The sequence below is a fragment of the Mastomys coucha genome, unplaced genomic scaffold (assembly GCF_008632895.1).
Source record: "Mastomys coucha isolate ucsf_1 unplaced genomic scaffold, UCSF_Mcou_1 pScaffold15, whole genome shotgun sequence".
Classification (NCBI taxonomy): domain Eukaryota; kingdom Metazoa; phylum Chordata; class Mammalia; order Rodentia; family Muridae; genus Mastomys; species Mastomys coucha.
Window position 1 is genome coordinate 115,988,129 of NW_022196897.1, and position 22,608 is coordinate 116,010,736.

Below are 22,608 nucleotides of genomic sequence, written 5' to 3' on the forward strand. Positions count from 1 at the left end.
AAAAAATTCTATACCTATTAAATAGCAATAAATAGGAATAAGTATTCCTCTTTCCCTAGATTTGACTATGCTTGGTAATTCATGTGAATGAAGTTTATTGTTTGTCTTTTTTTTTTTTTGGTTTTTCGAGACTGGGTTTCTTTGTATAGCCCTGGCTGTCCTGGAACTCACTCTGTAGACCAGGCTGGGCTCAAACTCAGAAATCCTTCTGCTTCTGACTCCCAAGCGCTAGGATTAAAGGTGTGCCCCACCACTGCCCGGCTATTGTTTGTCTTTTTGTGACTGGAATATTTAACTTAATATGCTATCTCCAAGGTTGATACTATGGCATGTGTCATAATTTCTTCATTTTTTAAGACTGAAAGGTTTTGTTGTACAAATACTACATTTTCCGTATCCGCTCTTTCAGTGACATGAGATACAGATGGGCAGATCGGATGGCTGCCTCTCAGAAAAGCCTAAGGGTGCAGAGTTCATGAGAACAGGCTATGCATTCAATGGTAAAGGTTAGCTACAGTTTTTTCCTCTATATCCAGTTCTCAGAAACAGAAATCTAGTCAGCAGCAGTAAGTGGACCCTGGATTCCAGTGCCAGGAAACCACTGGACATGGCAAGGCTGATGTCACCCTGGCTCTGGAGAATAGCACTCCCGTAGTCACAGATGGACAGATATCTCTTTAAAGGGGCTGGCAGAGTAGTACATGCTTCGTATGTGGGAGGACGCGCAGGAAATGAGCCAACAAAACCCCTCTTTCAGACTCTGTTTCTGTTTCAGTTCTTTTGGGTGTATATCCAGGAATAGAGTTGTTGGATTATCTGGCAATTCCATTTGCTGCTGTGCTGTCTTCCACAGCAGCAGCCGCGCCAGTTTACAGACAAGCTACAGCACAAGAATCCTTGAGTAGCGTTTAGTTTTGAGTTTGTTGGAAGCAAGGGATTTTAGAAATGCTAGTGGACCCTCTTTAGGGACTCCAGATTGTTGGATTGTTCCCTAGTACTAGACGTAACATACCACTCAGGGCTTCCTTGCCTGCTGCACACAGTGCTCTTCTCACACTGTGGTAGACAGTGTTTCCCCAGAAGTTTACTTGCATAGCTACAGGATTTCCTTTTCTTTCTTTTCTTTTTTTGCCAGTCAGTCTTGTACTTTATAGTCGTCCTTTGCCCTTGTTTTCTTCCATAGTAGAATGACTGAGCCTTCATTCCTCTCATGCTGCAGTGTTTGGTTTCTGAAGGTTGTCATTGACTTAGCATTGGGCGTGAAAACATAAAGAGATGTCACAGAGGAGTCCCAGGATTTTAGGCATAGTCCTTCTTGCCAATGTAGTTTCCCCTTTAACCAGAGTAACCCCCTTTAACTAGTAAATTAAAACCCCTGTGGCCGAGGACCTCGTGGTGGCAAAGTGGCAGTCTTACTTTCCAGTCCAGTAACTCAGTGGTTACAACTCTTGATGGAAGCATTTGCTCCTTGAAGACTCAGCTCTGCAAGCCAATAGACCACAGTTTCCAGAATGAGAAACTGCTACTAACAAGGAGCCACTCTCCCTTCCAGCCTTTGATGCGGGTGGAGGAAACTATGCCTTGTGATAGTCTCTGATTCAAAGCGTAAGACAGACCCCATTCTTCTAAGGTAGTTAGCTTCCAATTTGTGCTGTAATTTTATCATTTGTTAACTAGGTGCTATGGTTTGGGTATGAAATATTCACCATAAACTATGTATGTTTGGGGAGCTTGGGGGAAGCAGTTAGATCATGGGGGCTCTGAAAACAAGGGCAAAGGCTGTGCTGGCTAAGGACAAGCAAAGTTCCAGCTGTAGGGGACAAGCAGGTGCTCATGAAAGCTGTAGGTCTCAACCCCAACCTTATGACTTGTTAGAGGTTGGAATAGAGTGTTGGGAGATAGTAGAACTATGGAAGGTGGGGCCTAGTTGCAGGAAGTGGGTATCTGGTGGCATATCTTTTTTTAAAAAAGTTATTTGTTTATTTTATGTATATGAGTACACCATTGCTCTCTTCAGACACACCAGAAGAGGCCATCAGATCCCATTACAAATGGTTGTGAGCCACCATGTGGTTGCTGGGAATTGAACTCAGGAACTCTAGAAGAGCAGTTGGTGCTCTTAACTGCTGAGTCATCTCTCCAGCCCAGAAAGCTATATCTTGTGTCCAACCCTTTCCTGTCTCTGCTTCCTGGCTTTCATAAGCAGCCTCACCATGTGCTCTGGACACCTTGATGCTCTCCTTTGTCTCATACCCAAAGTCTGACCTTGCACTAAATACTGTCTAAATAAGAGCCTTTCATACTGTCTTAGTTACTTTTCTATTGCTATAAAGAGATAACATGACAAAGGCAACTTATAAAATAGTTGGAAGCTTGTTTACAGTTTCAGAGGGTGAGTCCATGACCATCATGGAGGGAAGGATGGCCTCAGGCAGGCAGTCATGATGCTAGGGCAGTAGCTATGAGCTTACATATAACCTACAAATTATAGGCAGAGCGAGCAAGAAAAAAATAGGCCTGATGTGGACTTTTGAAACCTCAAAGCCAGTGGCACATCTCCTCCAACAAAGCCACTCTTCCTAATCTGCCTCAGAACAGTTCCATTAACCTTGGACCAAACATTCAAATCCTATAAACCTGTAGGAGTTGCTGTCGTTCAAACCGCCATGGAATCTGTGAGCCAAAGCAAATCTCTGCTCCTTGACACAGTTTTATGTGTTTATCACAGCTGCTCATGTCTGACACATTCCGGTGCCTCTTGTGGGGGTTGGAATATATGGTGAGACCATTTGGTTCCATGGCCCAGAGCAGACTTAACACTGTGTTGTGATCTGGGCCCCTTGATGAGATCCAGTGCTTTGCAGAATGCTACAGTGGTGAATAAAGCAGTCTATGGGTCAAGAGATTCTGGGTCCCTGCAAATGCAGTATAGGCAAGAAAGGTAAATCTACTAAGAATAGTTATCTGTTCCAATAACAAATCTCTGCCTCTTCAGAGCCCAGTGTCGTCATCTTGCAGGTTGGACCCTTCGGAATGGTACCATAGTGGGGACTTGTTTTAAACACTCAGCACTTGGACCGGGGAATCCTTTGTCACATCTACTGCAGATGAGATTATAATAAGGTTTTCAGGTTGAGGGTAGTTGGTAGGAAAGGTGACAGACAAGCTACTTTCACCAGGAAGAGAGGCTCCAAAATTGTCAGTTTTATCTAGACTGGCTCTAACTACATATCCTATTTAGGTTTCAGGGTCCCATTGTTTCCTGATCAGGACCCAAACTTCCACATGAGATATGGCATACTGATACACTCAACTGTTATAATTAAACTCACAACATTAAAACTGTGTTGATTTAGCAATAGCAACTGTATATGTAGTCATAGGAGGTTACTTAGACTGTCATAGCATTCTGCTCCTCGGTCAGGGTTTAGTTAGCGGTCCATGCATGATGGGAACATACAAGAATGGAGGTGTACGGAGGGGTAGGAGACCTAGAACGCAGCATCCATAAGGCAAGCCACACCCAAAGGCTGGATGTAGAACAAGTAAAGGGAGTTACTAGAAACTTGTATACAAGTTACTAGAAACTTGTGTACTTGTACTTGTATACAGAGTGTGTATATAGCCAGGCATGTAGGTATACAGACAAATGGGTGGTCTGATGTGAGCAGAGAACTTGGAATGCAGTGTCTGCAGAGAGCCCGGAGAAGGTGATCAGGCCCTAGGCAGTGTTTCCCAGGTGTGTACACATGATAGCTGGTGAGTGCCACCCAGGTGTCCTCTTACCCCATGACTGGCTGATCCAGAAGGCACACAAGTTCTTGTCCTGTGTGCTAGTCTAGTGTTTTAGCGCCCTCTACTGGGGAAACTTCACATTGGGCTTACTGAAAGAAAGGCTTGAGGGAATAATGGTTGTTACTGTACAACTTGTGATTTGGGGACTGAATGAATGGCTGTCACTTTATAACTAGCATGTTATGTCCACATGAAAATATGTTTTCCAATATTTTCATTCAGTGAATTTAGTAACAAAATATCAAATATATATGTATTTTAAAATCTTGAAGCCACTGTGTGACTTACATGGAGGAGATAGAAGCAGGAGGATCAACTTGAGTTTGAGGGCAGCGGGCAGCCTGGGCTGGTTAGGGAGTTTTGGGCCAGCCTTAGCTACAGGGTAAGAACCCGTCTAGAAGCAAAGTCCCCAAACTCCAAAGTTTTAATGTTTTAAAGAAAAGATTTATTTATTTTTATGTGCATGGGTGTTTTCCTACATAAATATCCATGTACATGCCTGATTCCCAAAGAGGCCAAAAAAGTATTGGATATCCTAGAACTTAAGTTATAGACAGATGTGAGCCACCTATGTGGGTGCTGGGAACTGAACCCAGGTCCTCTGCAAGAACAGTCAGTGCTCTTAACCACTGAGCCATATCTCCAGCCCTGAGTTCTTAATTTCTAAAACTCATATAATAGCAAAGTATATAGGATAAAAATAAGTGACTCTTCTTTAAATCTTCCCATTCACCACACTCCACAAAGGTAACCATTGTTTTTGGCTTCCTGTGGAAAATTCAGCATTTTTCTATGTATTTGCATACAAGTGTGAAAATTTACAGATATACTTACCAAAGATACATTCTTATTTTTATTATTAAATAAATGGGCCCAGCTAGGTATGATTAATACATGCTTGTAACCTCAGTACTTGAAAGCAGAAGTGGAATGATTACTGCAAGTTCAAGGCCGGCCTAAACTATGTAGCAAGCTTTAGGGAGACCCTGTCTTGTATCAAAAGGGGAGGGGATTGCTGGAGAGATGGCTCAGTGGGTAAGAGCCCTGGCTGCTCTAACAGAGGACGCAGGTTTGATTCTCAGCACCCACATGGTGGTTAACAACTGTTTGTAACTCCAGTTCCAGGGAACCCAGCACCCTTCTCTAGCTTCAGTAGGCAGACCAGAAGATACATATGTGATGCACATATACAGATAGGCAAACATAAGTTTTTTAACATTTAAAACATTAATTCATAAATATGGAAATTAATAAAGCAAGCTCATACACTTTATGCTACTTTATAGCTTGTTCACTTAGCAAGATTTCTTAGAGGTCATTTAGTCAGGACCCACAGGTAAGTGACCACAAAATATTCTCCAGAAATGGGCACACTACGGTTTATTTAACTAGCCTTGTTTTTGTGGGCATTTAATAAGTGCTTTTTAGGTTTGGTCTAAGTCAGAGGGTGTTGGATAAAGTGATTTTTTTCTTCCATAAGAACTAGACACCAGCAAGGCACCAGCAAGTTGGTGGATCAAGGCAGTGGCCATCAAGCCTGCTGAACTGAAGTCTGTCCCCACGACCCTATGATGGGGAGAACCCAACTCCCGAGCGTTGCCTTATGACTTCCACATAGGTGCACAACATGCACACACGACTCATACTTAGTCACAAACAGTTCTTAAAGAAAGAACAGCTGGAGCAGGCCAGAAACTAGCTCTAACTAGTTGTTAGAGTGCTTGTCCAAAATGCAAAGTCCTGGTCTCAGTCCTCAGTACTGCATAAAGAGGGCATGGCAGTGTGTCTATAATACTATTATCCAGGATATTTTATACCAACTTGAAACACCATCTTTATCATATGCTCAGTCTCCAGGTCTTTTCTGAACACTGTTCTCTTTCATTGATTTGTCCAGGGTTTTTTTTTTCCAGGGGTGGGGGTTGTTTGTTTAGTTTTTTGTTTTTGAGACAGGGTCTTACTGTGTAACCCTGGCCCTATGTAGACCAGGCTCACCTTGAAGTCTCAGAGTGCTGTGATTAAAAGTGTATACCACTGTACCTGTCTTTTTTTTATTTCTAAGGGGGTGGGGTGCTATGTGCATGTGTAAGTGCAGGTACCCTCTGTGCAGAAGAGGAAATAAGGCCACTTGGAGCTAGAACTCCAGATTCTAGTGAGCCACATAGTGTGGGGGTTGGGAATGGAACTCACGTTCTCTGCATGAGTAGTATGAAGCCGTAACCATGAGCTGTCTCTCCAGCCCCTCACCTAGTTTCTCATTCCTATCTCAAAACAGTTTTAATTAACTTTAGTTTACATAGCATGCTTTATATACATAGCACATGTATGTATGTATGTGTATTCTTATGTTTTTTAATCATCTTAAATATCTTCCGTTATTTTCTGTTTCCAAGAATACCATTTCCGGCCATGAACTTTAGACTCAGTGCATGCATATCTATAAAGAAAACATCAGGAAGTATTTTTGTCAGAATTATTGTACATTTGTGGGTCGTCTTACAATATTTATTCATGTCTTTTATATATATTCTTGAGGACAATGTGGTATGATTTTACAATTTTCATGATTTTTTTTAAAGATTTGTTTATTTTATGTATGTGAGTCCGTTGTAGCTGTCTTGAGGTACACCAGAAGAAGGCATTGGATCCTGTTACAGATGGTTGTGAGCCACCATGTGGTTGCTGGGAATTGAACTTAGGACCTCTGGAAGAACAGTCAATGCTCTTAATCGCTGAGCTATCTCTTTAGCCCCATTTCTCATGATTTTAAAATATCTTTAAGGTTTTGTTGCTATCATAACTAGACTTGTTAATTTTTAAATATTAATTTACTTTATTTAAGACAAGGTCTGTGTACCTTGAGTAGTCTGGAACATGCTGTGTAGTCCACATTAGCCTCAAACAGAGATCCTCCTGCCTCTGCCCCTTAAGTTCTGGGGTTAAAGGCATGTGCTGCCATGCCTGGTATTACTAGAATCCTTTAAAATTTATGGACTGGAGAGATGGCTCAGCGGTTAAGAGCACTGACTACTCTTCTGAAGGTCCTGAGTTCAAATCCCAGCAACCACATAGTGGCTCACAACTGTCCATAACGAGATCTGATGCCCTCTTCTGGAGTGCCTGAAGACAGCTACAGTGTATTTACATATAATAAATAAATTAATTAATAAAAAAATTTAAAATTTATAAACCAGATGTAATGAGTGTATACTTTTATCCCAGTACTTAGCAAATTAAGCAAATAGCTGTGAATTCTAGGCTAGCCTGGGCTAGCAATAACCAGGGCAGCCAGTAAGAGCCTGTCTCAAAAAACAAAAACAAGACCAGGTTGAAAGTGCTTGCTTGATCATCTTTATTCTTTATTCATTTATCCCCTCCTCTCCCCCTCTCCCCTTCTTCATCCCCCTTGCTCCCCTCCTTTTCTTCTCATCTTACATGAGTCTCACTGTGAATGGAAATGTTTGCCATACAAACATGGGCTGATGTTTGTTCATTGTCCTGCTGAGTTCACTTACTATCCTATAAACTGCTTTGTTCAGTGTCCCTGGGGGGGATACTTAAACTGAGATAAGTGTTTTATATTTCAGGGTTCTTTGTAATTTAGACTATTTGTGTAGATATAGCAAGTGTATCATCTAATCTGCAACTCAAATCTGAAACAACTCTCAAGAAAATTCACATTTCAAAGTATATAGCTCAGAGTTCTCTCTAGAGGAACAGAATTTCTAGAATATATACATATATGTATATATATGTATATATGTATGCTAGATAGATGTAGATAGATATAGATAGGCACATAGATAGATAAATGGATGGGTAGACAAATATATATTATTTATACTATCAGTTATAGTATATTTATTTAATATTACACATTAAAATATATAAATATATTCATGGAATTTATCAGAAAGGCTTACAGGCTCCGGCTAATCTAGTAATGGCTGCCTATAAATGAAAAGTCCAAGAATCGAGTAGTTGCTCAGTGCACCAGGCTGATTGTCTCAGCTGGTCTTCAGTAGATGCTGCAATCCAGAAGACACAGGCTCTAGCACCAAGGAAGGAATGGACCTGCTAGTGAGAGCAAAGCAAGCAGGCAAAGAGAGAGAGCTTCGGTGTTCCATGTCCCTTATATAGGTTTCCAGCAGAAGGTGTGGTCCAGATAAAAGGTGGGTCTCCCACCTCAGAAAGCCAGGTTAGAAGTGGATTTTCCCACTTCAAATGTTCTAATTAAGAAGAAAATCCCTCCCATGTGTGCCCATCCATTTGGGTTTTAGTTAATTCTACATGAAGTCAAGTTGACAACCAAGAACAGCCATCACACACATCATCCAGATTTTAAGATGATGTGTGCACAATTCTTAGTAATAGCTTTGTTCTTTCTCTAAAATATTCGTCAAGGGTTTCTATGCCAAGAGGAAGTAGAGACAGAGTCTCATTCTAAAGTTCAGGTTTTGTCTAGGTTGACCTTGAACCTGAAATAATACTATGCCATAGCCTCTCAAGTGCTAGTTCCAGATGTGAGCCACTATGCCTGACTTAGTTAGCTAATTATTTCCTTAAGTTATTTTGGCTAAAGCCCCCAGAGGGGTGTCAACTTCCTAATTGTTAATTTGTTGGTTTTTTGGTTTTTTGGGTTTTTGGGTTTTTGGGTTTTTTTGTTTTTTGTTTTTTTTTTTTTTTTTTTTTTTTTTTTGAGACAGTGTTTCTCTGTGTAGCCTTGGCTGTCCTGGAACTCACTCTGTAGACCAGGCTGGCCTTGAACTCAGAAATCCGCCTGCCTCTGCCTCCTAAGTGCTGGGATTAAAGACGTGTGCCACCACTGCCCAGCTCTGATTGTTAATTAGAAGACCACTGAGATACACAAAAATGCCCCTTTTATTTGAATTTTCTTTTGATGTTCTAGAATAATGGCCACTTTTCTCTGCTCCTTCCCCACTCTTCCAGACATCCAGTGATAGCATGTTTGAAGCCTTAGGCCCTTTCTGGGCAGCATGCATTCATGCACACACTAGGGCTGCAGCATGCATTCATGCACACACTAGGGCTGCAGCATGCATTCATGCACACACTAGGGCTGCAGGCTTCTCAGCCTGCTTGTAATTTTGTCACCTCCCACAAGCCAGGAGTCACAGAATGCCATTGCCAGGACTCCCTCAGTGGTGTCTTTTGGACGAGCTCATTTTGGGTATTATCTTTCAGACACTGAACTCTGTGCTTCTAAAACTAGCTTCATCTAGAACTCTAGCTTGACCCTTAGGCATAAAGAGTACTATCTGATTCATTATTGGAACCAGAAATAAAAGAAGCCTCCTATTCAATAGGTAGGCCTCTGAAGGTCTCACTTTCCTGCTGGTTCTAGGCAGAGCCAGCACTCACTGTACTTTAGCACCATTTCAGTGTCTTGTACATAACCTGCCCATCTGAGATGCTCCTGCCAACAGTGGACACTGGCCTCAAAAACTATATCCTTCCTGGTCAGTTCCCTGTGCTGCCTCACCTGCGGTCCCCAGGCCTACCTACGTGATATGATCAGTTTCTAGTCGCCATCCCCCTCTCTTCCTCTCATGTAGGGGAGGGCAAGACTCTCCTCCACTAGTGCAGAGGATAAATAGTAGCTTCAGGCACTCCTCTGGGGCTTACTCTGTCTAGATAGAGGGTCATGAGGACACTCATCTCTGTTTGTCTCTGTGAGCAGGAAGTATGAGCTGTACAGCATGGACTGGGACCTGAAGGAGGAACTCAAGGATTGCCTGGTGGCTGCGGCACCCTACGGGGGTCCCATTGGTATGCTCCCTCTCTATTACTACTATGTGCTGTGGGCTTTCAGGTTGTTCTCTGCCAATCCTCCTTCTAAATGCTTTTAATGTGGGTTCTCACGAGGCTCGGTTCCCATGGGCTGAGCCTGGGTACATTTTCAGGAGGCCTACCTTACATGGGGCCTGAGGTTCTAGCACAGAAGTCTCTTCTCAAATTGCAGCTCTACTGAGGAACTGTTGGAGAAAAGAGAAATCTGCCAGCGTGCGGCCAGTACTGGAGATCTACTCTGCATCTGGCATGCCACTGGCTAGCCTGCTGGTGAGCATGGAACCTATCCCTACTGTGTGATGGGCAGGGCTGTCTGATTCTAGGGAAAGCTATGGGAACCTCTCTCCTCTGCAGTGGAAGAGTGGGCCTGTGGTGGCCCTCGGCTGGTCAGCTGAGGAGGAGCTGCTCTGTGTGCAAGAAGATGGTGCAGTGCTAGTGTATGGCCTTCATGGAGACTTCCGGAGGCACTTCAGCATGGGCAATGTAGGGGCCACAGGAGCCTGAGGAGGGAAGGGGGACCTCTTCACCTGTGGATCTCTTTAACTATGGTTCATCTCGTTAGGAAGTACTTCAGAACCGTGTCCTGGATGCCCGGATTTTTCACACTGAGTTTGGTTCTGGGGTGGCCATCCTTACAGGAGCCTATCGCTTTACTCTAAGTTCCAATGTGGGTGACCTCAAACTTCGTCGGATGCCAGAGGTGCCAGGTAAGCCCTGATCCTTAAGAGAGCCCTTCAGTACCACGGATGTGTGTTCAGACTGGAACCAGCAGAGACACACACTGTGGGCTCTGTCATTTCAAGGTTTTCTCTTCCCTGTCACAGGTCTGCAGAGTGCACCCTCATGTTGGACCACACTGTGCCATGACCGGGTAACACACATTCTTCTGGCTGTAGGACCTGATCTTTACCTTCTGGATCATGCTACCTGCTCTGCAGTGGTGAGAACACAGTGGGAATGAAATGGAAGGCCTGGTCAGCCAGTGGGAAGGCATTGAGAAGTCAGTTTATCTGGTTTCCTCCCTGGTCCTGCCCCAGACACCTGCTGGCCTAGCCCCAGGAGTGAGCAGCTTCCTACAGATGGCTGTATCCTTCACGTATCGTTACCTGGCACTCTTCACAGACACAGGCTACATCTGGATGGGGACAGCATCACTCAAGGTGTGGTTCTGGAACAGCAAGGGCTACTGTGCTTTGTCCAAGGAAGCCCTGTTGTGGACAGGCCCTGGCTTTTCAACAGCAGGATGACTGTTGAACAGCAGGATGCTGGGGCAGGGTCATGACATGCTGTGCCGTTTCAGGAGAAGCTGTGTGAGTTCAACTGCAACATCCGGGCTCCCCCGAAACAGATGGTCTGGTGAGGATAGAGGCATTCCTCAAGGGTGGGGTTAGAACATAGCCTTGTTGCCTGGGATAGCCTGAGTTATCCTGTCTTCTGGCCAGACTAAGTAGAACTTAGACCTTCTCTTCTCTGCCACACTTAAAGGAGAACATTGTCCTCTGTGGGCCACTTGACTAATTCTGCAAGAGTGAGAGGGAAACAAATAGGTCAGCATGTGGCAGGGAAGTGGGCTCCGGGACACAGTATGTTCAGGCTGTCCCCAGGAAAAGGGGTACAAGCAATGTAGAAGATATGGCTATGGGTCTGATGTCCTGAGTGTCCCGGACATGTATATGATATTGCCCATAGGTGTAGCCGTCCTCGAAGCAAGGAAAGGGCTGTTGTTGTGGCCTGGGAGAGGCGGCTGATGGTGGTAGGCAATGCGCCTGAAAGCATACAGTATCCTTGGAACGCTTCCTGTGTGGGCTGGGAGGGGGAAGGAAAGGGAGGTTACCCTATCTTTGGATGCTCTCAGTAGCCTTGACTAAACTCAGGTTTGTGCTAGATGAGGACTCCTACTTAGTGCCTGAGCTTGATGGAGTCCGCATCTTTTCCCGAAGCACCCATGAATTTCTGCATGAAGTCCCAGGTAAGGTTCCCACAAGCACACAGTGTGACTACTGTACTGTCCTATGCCAATGGCCCAAAACAGGATATGTTTATTAGGGGCAGGACTGAGAATTTTCACGCTTCATTTCTACTCAAAACTCCTCCTCTAGTGGCCAGTGAAGAGATCTTCAAAATTGCCTCAATGGCCCCTGGAGCACTGCTGTTGGAGGCCCAGAAGGAGTATGAGGTAATTTCCAGGCAACTTCTAAGATTCCCAGCATGCTCTCTTCCTTTTTCTCTTCTTGACTAGACAAGCCCTCTACCCCTGCCTGAGCACCCATGATAAGCGAGGTGCTACCTGACAGGGGAGGAGATTAGGTAAGACACTGACTTGAGCTGGCCAAGGCTAGCACATGTACACTGACTAGGAAGGGCAAGGCAACCCTACTGTCCACAGGCTCAAGTTGCTGCTTGCCAAGACCTTTCCATTTGAACTATGTAGTCCCTCGAGGTTAGGGACCAGAGTGAGACTGTCTCTGTAATGCTCCATCTCTGGGCCTTTCCCCACAGAAAGAGAGCCAGAAAGCAGATGAGTACCTGCGGGAGATCCAGGAGCTGGGGCAGCTGACCCAGGCTGTGCAGCAGTGCATTGAGGCTGCAGGACATGAGCACCAGCCAGACATGCAAAAGAGTCTGCTCAGGGTTGGCCTGGATGGGGTTTGAGAGGAGGATGTGTTGGAAGTGGGGTGGGGTGGGCTGGGCAGCAAGGGAAGTTCATTTCCATTTGGTTCTTTTCAGGCGGCTTCATTTGGAAAGTGTTTCCTTGACAGATTTCCACCTGACACCTTCGTGCACATGTGTCAGGACCTTCGAGTGCTCAATGCTATTAGGGACTACCACATTGGGATCCCTCTCACCTATACCCAGTATCCTTATGTAAGGCATGAGGGTTTTCAACTGGACATAGCAGGGAAAGGGCAGGAGATGTGGTCTGCAGATCCCTGGCAAACAGGGCTTATACCAACTGATCCTTAACCAAGGGAAATACAGATACAAGCAGCTCACCATCCAGGTGCTGCTAGACAGGTACAGAAGCCCAGGGGTGCTATAGGAGGGGGAGGGAGGGTAGTATTATGTGGGGATTTGTGGGCACTACTCCTCACTTACCTTTTAGGACTGGGAGGCCTAAGACAGGCTAGGGCCATTCTGCCTGCTCAACCTCACTTTGCCTCACACCTTTGACCCTTACTCCTTTATCTGCCAGGCTTGTGTTGCGGAGGCTTTATCCCCTGGCTATCCAGATATGCGAGTACCTGCGCCTTCCTGAAGTACAGGGTGTCAGCAGGATCCTAGCCCACTGGGCCTGCTACAAGGCAAGGGCATGGGATATGAGGTAACCTCAGGCCCTGACAAAATACAGGAAATACAGAGCATGGAGATAAAGGGTTCTAATGGAGGTCCTTAGGATTGAGCAGGTAAGGGATGACATCCATGCTTGTGTGACACCCACATACACACTTACAGGTGCAGCAGAAAGATGTCTCAGATGAAGATGTAGCACGAGCTATTAATCAGAAGCTGGGTGACACGCCTGGTGTTTCATACTCTGACATTGCTGCGCGGGCCTATGGCTGTGGCCGCGCTGAACTGGCCATTAAGGTGTGGTCATGTTACCTTTCCCAGACACCCCAGGGTAGGTGTTCCAGGCCCTTATACAAGTGTCTCTCTTTGCCTTCTACCCCATTTCACAGCTGCTGGAGTATGAGCCACGGTCAGGGGAGCAGGTACCTCTTCTCCTAAAGATGAAGAGGAGCAAACTTGCACTGAGCAAGGCCATTGAGAGTGGAGACACTGACCTGGGTGAGCAGGGATGGGTGAGGGCCAGGAGGTACTGGGATGATAGGGTGAGTGAGCCAAATAATATCAGAGCTGGGCTGGAGGCCCACCTACTTCTTCATCTCACAGTGTTTACAGTGTTGCTGCACCTAAAGAATGAACTCAATAGAGGAGACTTTTTCATGACTCTCCGGAACCAACCCATGGCCCTGAGTTTGTATCGACAGGTAAATGTGTGTGAAGGGGAGAAAAGGGTTGGAGCCTTCTGAGTCTTTGAGTTGACTTTGCTGACTAATCTTTTGCCTGCGACCCAGTTCTGTAAGCATCAGGAACTAGACACTCTGAAGGACCTTTACAATCAGGACGACAATCACCAGGAATTGGGCAGCTTCCACATCAGAGCCAGCTATGCTGCTGAAGAGGTCTGAGGGCCAAAGGGAGGGTGGGGCCTTCCGGTCAGTCACCAAAAGCCCTAGCCCTCTGCATTTGGTTACACCCTCTCTGGTCATAACTGTTAAGGGGCTCTGAGAACATTAGGCCAGAATATGGCACTGGTCTCAAGGGAGCTAGCATCTCTAGGACAGTGGAAGAGTGCTCCTAGTAGATAAGGCTGGCTCTAGGCACAAGGGTGGAGAGAGGCAAGGCTAATTAATGTGTTGTGACCTCAGCATCCCTTTGTCTGTAGCGTATTGAAGGGCGAGTGGCGGCTCTGCAGACAGCAGCTGATGCTTTCTACAAGGCCAAGAATGAATTTGCAGCCAAGGTTTGACTTTCTTTTCTAAGAGCTTCCTGTTCTGCCTTCTTGATCTTCCTTCCTTGGCCTTGATCCCCTTGTTCTGGTCTCCAGGCCACAGAGGATCAAATGAGGCTCCTGCGGCTACAGCGACGCCTAGAGGATGAGCTAGGGGGCAGGTTCCTCGACCTATCTCTACACGACACGGTCACCACTCTTATCCTTGGAGGCCACAACAAGCGGGCAGAGCAGCTGGCACGTGACTTTCGCATCCCTGACAAGAGGTGAGGATCTCACCTATATGTAGTCCTGGGGCTTCTTGCCTTTCCTTTACACCTATGCTGAGTACAGCTTTCCCACAGGCTCTGGTGGCTAAAGCTGGCTGCCCTGGCCGATTTGGAAGATTGGGAGGAGCTGGAGAAGTTTTCCAAAAGCAAGAAATCACCAATTGGCTACCTGGTGAGGCAGGGCTCCTCCCTAGGCCTCCCACTAATGAGAGTAGTCCTGGGAGGAAGCCAGGAAAGGGAGGTGGGGCAATGGCCCATTTGTGCACCCATTCATTCCACTGTCCTGTGTTATAGCTAGTGCTTCTTGTGCCATGTGAACATGAGCAGACACATGTACTATGTGCAGAACTCTGGAGGATAGGCACAAGCCTACTTCTACCTAGTGGTGGGAGGGGTTACTTTACCCCGTAAAGACTACAGGGGTCACTATGTGCCTGAGGGCAGAAGGGACAGGGAGGGCCAAGATATTGAGGGTGTACTTCAGACATAGGGGGGGCAACTTTCATGGTGGCAACCTGAGAGAAAATAGAAGGCCTTAGAGGACAGGAGGCAGAAGCACCTACTTTCGTGGCGAGAATGGTGGTGGTAGAATAGAAGCTATAAAGATGAGTCTTCTCAAGTCCCTGATAGGCCTTTGGTTTAGCTGCTATCTGTTATAATGGTATGCTTCATATTGTTTTGCATAGGTGGGAAGGGGACAAGATATACTGACTATACAAAGTACCTATGGGCAAGTGTCCCCTGGGCTTCTGCTCCTGAGAGAGAGGAAATAGGGCTAGACTTGTCTTCTTTGTCTTGCAAAGCCCTTTGTAGAGATCTGCATGAAACAGCATAACAAACATGAGGCCAAGAAATACGCTTCCCGTGTGGGCCCTGAACAAAAGGTCAAGGCTTTGCTTCTTGTCGGGTAAGTTAGCAGAAGGCCTCTGTGTGTGAGGTGGCTGAAGAGTGGCTGAGAGGAGACAGGGCTGTTGTCCTTGAACAGCCCCAACACCATCTCCCCTTCTGCTCAAACCACAGGGATGTGGCTCAGGCTGCAGATGTGGCTGTTGAGCACCGGAATGAAACGGAACTGAGCCTTGTTTTGTCCCACTGCACTGGAGCTACAGATGGGGCCATAGCTGACAAGATTCAGCGGGCCAGAGCACAAGCCCAGAAGAAGTGAAGAGCCTGTCCTTAATGGGGCTAGTTAAAACCTAGGGATGTCCAGATGTAAATAAATTTGGAATACTAATTCAGAATAGTTGTTGTATGCTGCCTCGCTTAAGAAAAACAGGCTTTGAGGCAAAACCATCTAGTTACTGCAGCAGAACTCCACATATTTGATTGTATTGAGGTTGGGAATAAGAAGTTATGAGAGGCCTGTTTATTCACAAAGTCACCATAGTTATTCTCTCAGAAGCTACCTCACAAACCTGGTTTGGAGAGAGATGGCATAAAATTCAAACACCATCCAGGAAGACCCACACTGAAAAGCATTACATGCATGTCCATAATCTCACAAGAACCACACTGTACACTTTTTCAAGCACCATGGTATCTAGGAAGATCCACAATGAAAGCATTACGTGCATGTCTATAATCTCACAAGGACCATACTGTACACTTTGCTATTATTTACCCATCCCTCATGACAATTCTGAACCTATAACAGCAAATATGGAGCAAAAGAAAGATTTGGGCTGGCCAGGTGGCTCAGTAGCTAATAGCTCTTGCCACCAAGCCAGGCAACTTGAGTTTAAAACCTTGTCCTCTGATCTTTACCCGTATACAAAACACACTGAATAGATGGGCGTAGGAATGAATGAATGAAAATAAATAGAAATAAATGAGGATTTGAAACCTAAGTTGTGTTCAGGCTGGAACTGAAGTCAAGTCCTCTGAACCTGAAAACCTGATTGGAGGATGGATGGGAAGCTGGCTACCATCCTGTTGTCAGGGTTGGAGGAAACACTTTTGAGAGCCTTGGCTATTGAACAGTAAGTGGCAAGCAGTTCTTGAGTGGTCCCTGAGCTTGAAAAAATGGGTGGAAGATCATCTCAGTTCTGTCTTAAGAGCTATGAACTGGAAACCCTTAATCCCACCCTACTTGAGTGAGTCCTTCTCTCCAGTCAGCAAGAGGTCTGTGACTTTCTGCCTTGTGTCTGCAGCCCCCAGTGTACTCCAGTGCCCTGTAGCACTCCCGCCCATCAACGAGGTGAGCCTTTGTCTTCATGCCTCCCACCGTGCTTATTAGCATGAAGAAACCAAAGTCTACAGGACGTTCCCCTTTTAGGCATTCCTAGTCCTAACTATGTTTTTAAAGGACAAGAGAAGCTAGACATAGTGGTGTTTACCTGTAATCCTAGTACTTGGAAGGCTGGGGTAGGAAGATTGCTGTGAGTTCAAGGCCAACTAGGCTATGTAGCAAGCCCCGGTCTCAAAACAAAGATGGATGTTGTGGTTCCAGGCTGAAATCTAGTACCTAGGAGAGAAAGGTAGGAGGACTGCCACCAGCCTTGGCTATATAACAGATTCTAAACCAGCTAGGGCTACGTATCAAAACCTGGTCTCAAAAAAACAAAACAAAACAAAACAGCAAAGGAGCTGAAGAGATGGCTCAGTGCTTATGAGCACTGACTTCTAGAGGACTTGGGTTCAATTCCCAGCACCGACATCGCAGGTCACACCTACCTGTAACTCCATTTCCAAGGAACCTGACAAAACACCAATGTATATAAAACAAATAAACCAAACAACAACAGAAAATGAGAGATTGTGGGCTTAGTAAGGTTTAGCTTCCTTTATTCCCATCTGATTTGTAAATGCAAGCTTGTGAAAATCCTCCAAGAAAATAGATCTCATTGTGAAACAACTTGCTGTGACAATGCTTTATTATGTGGGTCAGGAATGTGGACAGGGCTCAGCAGTGAGGTTTATGCCTGGCTCATAGCTCTGGATAACAGCAGAAAGAAAGCTCAAAAGCTAAAGGTGACTTGATATCTGGGGGCTGACACCACCTGGAGGCTTGTTCATTTCTGGTAAAGCATTGTATTATGGTTGTGGATGAGAATGGCTACAGCCTGGTGCATTTGGTACCCAGGCAGAAACTCTGCTGCCTTTCCTAATCTAGCACTGAATTCCAGTGAGTCCACACTCTGTCAAGGTGTTCTGCTAATCCTACCTCCATCTCACCTCTTGATGGTGGAGTACAAGGTTCTGGGAAGATTATGGGCTGTTTCAGGAGTCAGTTTGTTTTAATCTCTTTGGAACAGCAGATGCCCCCAAGGGGGGAGGGGAAGGATGCTAACACTGGGCACGTTTCCTCCCTGGTCTCAGCATCACAGGTCCTTACTGCTTAAGTGTCTCTTTGGTGTCCTTTGTACTGGCAACATTTTGAGTTCTTAGGGAAAGGGAGTTTCTTTCTGGGAAGGAAAAACTGCCCAGTGCTTTTAGAGTGTACATGATAAATCCACACCCCCATAGTAGCATGCAAATGGTAAATACTACACCCGAAATCATAGAAATAGTGGAAAAATTACAACAACAGCAAGTGGCTACAGAGATTATAACTCGTGAAAAAAGTTTATGTATAAAGCACTGGACTCGTCCATAGGGAGAGTGGCTGAAATTTAAAAGCAGAGGGCTTTGAGTATATGCAGCACTGCGGGAGAGCACTAGAATCGCCTAGAGTGTCTGAAGCCCAGGGTTGAATGCTTTGCACCACAAAACAAAAGCAAAACAATTTTATATACCTTTGTAAAGTTCATGCATCTCTGACCCTACCTCTAAGATTTTATTATGGGGTTTTCTTTTTTCTTTTTAAATATTATTTATTTAATGTATATGAGCACACTGTAGCAGTTAGGGCTCTTAACCACTGAGCTATCTCTCCAGCGCTTATTATGGGATTTTCAAATACCCAAACAAACTTAAAAAAATGTTTATATTGGACATCTGTATAATCACCACTTGGATTATCCATTAACATTTTACTAAACTTGAGTTATACATTTATCCCATATCCATTAATTATTTGTGTGCATTTCAAAATAAGTTCCATGCTGGATGTGGTGGCCCATACCTGTAATGTCAGCATTCTGGAGACTGAAGTAGGGGATAAAGGGTTTGAAGCTAGGGACTGGAGAAATAGTTCAGCAGTTAAAAGCATTTGTTGATCAGTCATGATGGGTCCAGATTCCTGCACCCACATCCTGAACCTCATAACCACCTGTTAACTTAGGCTGCGGGATCCAATTCTCTCTTCCTGTCTCCAAGGGCATCCTTATATACATATACACACATTCTTCCTTCTACACACACACACACACACACACACACACACACACACACACACACAAGTATCTTAAAAAGAGTTTGGCCAAGCACAGTGGCACATGCCTCTAATCCCAGCACTCAGAAGGCAGGGTAGGCAGATTCTCTAAATTCTGAGTTCCAGGCTGTCCAAGGACTCCATAGTGAGATCCTGACTCAAAACAAACCAAACAAAAAATAAGGAAAAGAGAGAGACCTTCAAGTCTCTCAGCCTTGGCAAGACCCTGTCTCAATAACACAAAGAACAAATTACAGACATCAGGGTAATTCTCCCTAAATATTTGAAAATGCATTTCATAGACTGTCTTAACTGTCCCAGTTAAAGTTTCTATTGCTGTGATAAAACACCATGACTAAAGGCAACTTGGGGAGGAGTGGGTTTATTTAGCTTATCCTTCCACATCACTGTTCATCACTAAGAAAGTCAGGGCAGGAACCTGGAGGCAGGAGTTGATGCAGAGGTTATGGATGGTGCTTCTTACTGGATTGCTCGTTATGGCTTGCTTGACCTGCTTTCCTATACAATTCAGGACTGCCGTGCAGGGACAGAACCACCCACAATGTGCTGTGCTCTCCACTATCACAAGTTAAGAAAATGTTCTCCAGCTGGGTTTTATGAAGGCATTTTCTCAATTGAGGTTCCCTCCGTTAGAAGAATCTAGCTTGTGTCAAGTTGACATTAAATTATCCAGCACATAAACTATAGCGTTATTTGCAGCTATTTTCCTTTCAGGCAGTGTGTGTGTGTAATGAAATAATGAAATGCAGAGATCTTTTTCTTTTTTGTTGTTTTTTTTTTTCTTAGAAATATTTTCCACACACTATATTTTGATCATGTTTCCCCTTTCCCAACCTCCTTCCACATTCTCCCAACCTCCTACCCATTTAACTTCATGGTCTTTCTTTCTCTCCCTCAAAGAGGGGTGGAAGAACAGAAGCAAAAATGGAAAATTGAAACAAACTTTAAAAAACCAGTAACACACACACATACAAACAAACAAAAATGGAGTGTGGTTGATTAGTACCACTGATACTTCAATTAAGAGAACTAATTTTCCCTTTCCCAGCACTAATCAATTGCAAATAGCTGCTGTGTTGGAGATAAGACTTTGGCCTACTTACCCATTTCAGGAAATTCATAGATCTTGAAGGGCACATTTACTGAGTTTTCACAAGTGTAAGTTTTCACTTATAAATATTCATATCTAAAATTAGGATTGGATTCTTGGGAGCTAACTAAAACAGAGTACTTGCCAAGCTTGTGTGAGCCCGCTAGGTCTTCATCCCTGAAAAAGAAAAGGCAAAAGCTGAGCTTTTTGTTGTTGTTGTTTCAAGTTCTTATTTGCTCAACCAAAATTAGCATAAAATATCTTCCTCCTTGAGAATTTTACAAGCAGGCCTATGTCAGTGGTCTGGGATGCGATCAAGTCCTATCTAATGGTTTGGGTTAGGATTTAAGCTTGGGACCAAGTATGGAAGTGCTTCTAGATTAAGTTACTCATGGTGGCCGTAGAGTGTATGAGGTCAGAGAGCCTGCCTAGTCTATCTTAGTTACAAAACGTCAGCATGACCCTCAGGAGATGAGCAGTAGTCTGGGAAGGCACTTGGGTTTTGTTTATTTCAATTTTCATATTTCCTGGCCTCATTTTTCACCTTGGCACTTTAGTGAATATGCTTGTTAGTTTATTATCCATGTACATCCCAGAATGTTATTAGCTCCTGAGAGCCGGACATCTCTGACTTACTCTCAGAGGTGTTCAGTGCATGATCTGCATTCGGGTTATAGAGAACAACTCATTGTTTCATTTACTAGACAGAGAAAGGTAGGCAGGAAGGGGAAGTGACTTTGACTTTCAGAGGGAAACAGGGCTCCTTTAATCCTATCCTTCAGCCCTGCTATTCCAACTCTTACCTGCAGGCACCAATGCAGTAGAGAGCAGGGGGCTCCCACTTATCTTTCTCTTGGTTCCTTTCTTTTATTTATTTTTTTTCTTCCAAGACAGCTCTTCATTGTGCTAATAGGGTAGGGAGCTCTGAAAAGGACCAGGAGTCAAGTAGGACAAAAGCTAGGCCAGTTTCACCAGAGAGACAGTTAAGAATGAGTGAGACTCTTATAAAAAACTATGTAGTGTCTATACAGACCCTCACTTCTCAGGGTCTCTATCTAGGGCAGGCCACTTGAGAACCTTGGTTTGAAGTTCTGTGTCTCCCTTTCACAAGTATCACACTGCCCAAATATATAGAGAAAAGAAACTTACAGGGTTTTTTTTGAGAATGGGTTACTTTACCAGGCTGCATGTACCTGGAAGGTCCCAGGAAGAATCAGGTAGGCTCGGATCATCCATCACATGAGAGGTCTGGAAACCCAGAGCTCTGACCACCACACCCGACTGCAAATTTTCTCAAGTGTGGTCAAATCTGGCAGTGTCCTTCACTTGGTCTCATGGGCAACCACTTATACTCTATTTTATTTACATTACCAAATAGTAGTATGGAAAATCCTTTTATTATACTGTAAATTCAAATAAAATAGGAAGAGAAATGAATAATGTAGGTTAACTGTAGATAAGAAAAACTGCTGGTAGGGTTTGCTCTAAAGCTATGAGGCTGCTTTCTTAGGCAAGAACCAGTATTTTGGGCTGGAGAGATGGCTCAGAGGTTAAGAATACTGACTGCTCTTCTGAAGGTCCTGAGTTCAACTCCCAGCAACCACATGGTGGCTCACAACCATCCGTAATGAGATCTGATGCCCTTTTCTGGTGTGTCTGAAGACAGCTACAGTGTACTTAAATATAATAAATAAATAAATAAATCTTTAAAAAAAAAAAAAAGAACCAGTATTTTTTAGTTTTGTTTTGTTTTGTGTTGGTCTTGTTTTTTTTTTTTTTTTTTTTTTTTTTTTTTTTTTTTTTTTTTTTAATTCATTGAGTTCTAGTGCAAGACCTGACTTTTCATTTGGTTACTTTTCTTTCTTTCTTTTTTTTAAGATTTATTTATTTATGAGTACACTATTGCTATCTTCAGACACAATAGTGGGGAAGCTAGATCCCATTACAGATGGTTGTGAGCAGCCATGCGGTTGCTGGGAATTGAACTCAGGACCTCTGGAAGAGCAGTCAGTACTCTTAACTGCTGAGCCATCTCTCCAGCCCCCGACACTTTTCAATTTGCTGTGTATTTGCATTCCTGATAGACTTTGTACTTCCTAGGAAATGGGCTTCTTTTAACTTGTAGGAGGAGCGGACCTCATTGGCTGGAGCCTGACATTTAGTCTCTGAGATGGCCCTGCTGAGGCAGATCGAGAGTCACAAATCTTACTCAAGGAGAGGTTTTTACTACCCAGTGGGAGGAAGTTTAAAGAAGGCCCGTTTCAATGCACATTTGTAGGTCCTGGCTCTGGTCTGCGCACACTTATTCAACAAATATAGGAAGGGTGTTTGCATAGAGTTCTAACTTGGCGCCCCAGGTCTTGCAGCATCCAAAGTGCTCTAAACTGAGGACTGCTACCTCCCGAAACATCGAAACATCGACTTATGGCTCCGAGAAGCTAGATGAGAGACGAATGCGCAGAGAACGATGTCCGCGCCCCGGTCTCTCACAGAGCTTTCAATCTTCCCCTCCTGACCACTATGTATATATCAAGAAGCATCTCCCCGCCCGCTTCAGAGTGCCCCATGTGCTGTGCTTTCATCTAGCTCTAGAGAATCAGGCCCAGCTTGCACATCTGGAAAGCAAGAGATTTCCCTGGGGTTCGGGTGGGATGATGTGGGCTGGTTTATTTAAGATGACATCCGCAGAGCTAGACCCGTTCGCAATTACATCCTTCGTCCTTTAAGTACCTTACAACTGTGTGTGTGTGTGTGTGTGTGTGAGAGAGAGAGAGAGAGAGAGAGAGAGGGGGAG

General features: G+C 44.6%; 1 protein-coding gene across 2 annotated transcripts in view; it reads left to right on the top strand.

Annotated features, from left to right (window-relative positions):
• The window catches only part of Vps16 (VPS16 core subunit of CORVET and HOPS complexes), a 19,893-nt gene extending 2,655 nt beyond the window's left edge, over positions 1 to 17,238 (top strand). Inside the window, exons 2-24 of one of the 2 annotated variants that reach the window (XM_031371899.1) lie at positions 9,497 to 9,585; positions 9,779 to 9,876; positions 9,961 to 10,089; positions 10,169 to 10,313; positions 10,431 to 10,546; positions 10,644 to 10,766; positions 10,907 to 10,962; positions 11,296 to 11,385; positions 11,481 to 11,575; positions 11,706 to 11,782; positions 12,106 to 12,237; positions 12,334 to 12,461; positions 12,577 to 12,621; positions 12,800 to 12,908; positions 13,060 to 13,194; positions 13,287 to 13,395; positions 13,501 to 13,598; positions 13,686 to 13,793; positions 14,057 to 14,134; positions 14,219 to 14,388; positions 14,467 to 14,563; positions 15,195 to 15,298; positions 15,412 to 17,238. In XM_031371899.1, coding sequence (XP_031227759.1) covers positions 9,497 to 9,585; positions 9,779 to 9,876; positions 9,961 to 10,089; positions 10,169 to 10,313; positions 10,431 to 10,546; positions 10,644 to 10,766; positions 10,907 to 10,962; positions 11,296 to 11,385; positions 11,481 to 11,575; positions 11,706 to 11,782; positions 12,106 to 12,237; positions 12,334 to 12,461; positions 12,577 to 12,621; positions 12,800 to 12,908; positions 13,060 to 13,194; positions 13,287 to 13,395; positions 13,501 to 13,598; positions 13,686 to 13,793; positions 14,057 to 14,134; positions 14,219 to 14,388; positions 14,467 to 14,563; positions 15,195 to 15,298; positions 15,412 to 15,556 — 2,476 coding nt within the window. In that variant the 3' untranslated portion in view covers positions 15,557 to 17,238. The remainder of the gene's footprint in view (positions 1 to 9,496; positions 9,586 to 9,778; positions 9,877 to 9,960; positions 10,090 to 10,168; positions 10,314 to 10,430; positions 10,547 to 10,643; positions 10,767 to 10,906; positions 10,963 to 11,295; positions 11,386 to 11,480; positions 11,576 to 11,705; positions 11,783 to 12,105; positions 12,238 to 12,333; positions 12,462 to 12,576; positions 12,622 to 12,799; positions 12,909 to 13,059; positions 13,195 to 13,286; positions 13,396 to 13,500; positions 13,599 to 13,685; positions 13,794 to 14,056; positions 14,135 to 14,218; positions 14,389 to 14,466; positions 14,564 to 15,194; positions 15,299 to 15,411) is intronic. The other variant, XM_031371900.1, reaches the window with a different exon arrangement.
• Positions 17,239 to 22,608: the final 5,370 nt, after the last annotated feature.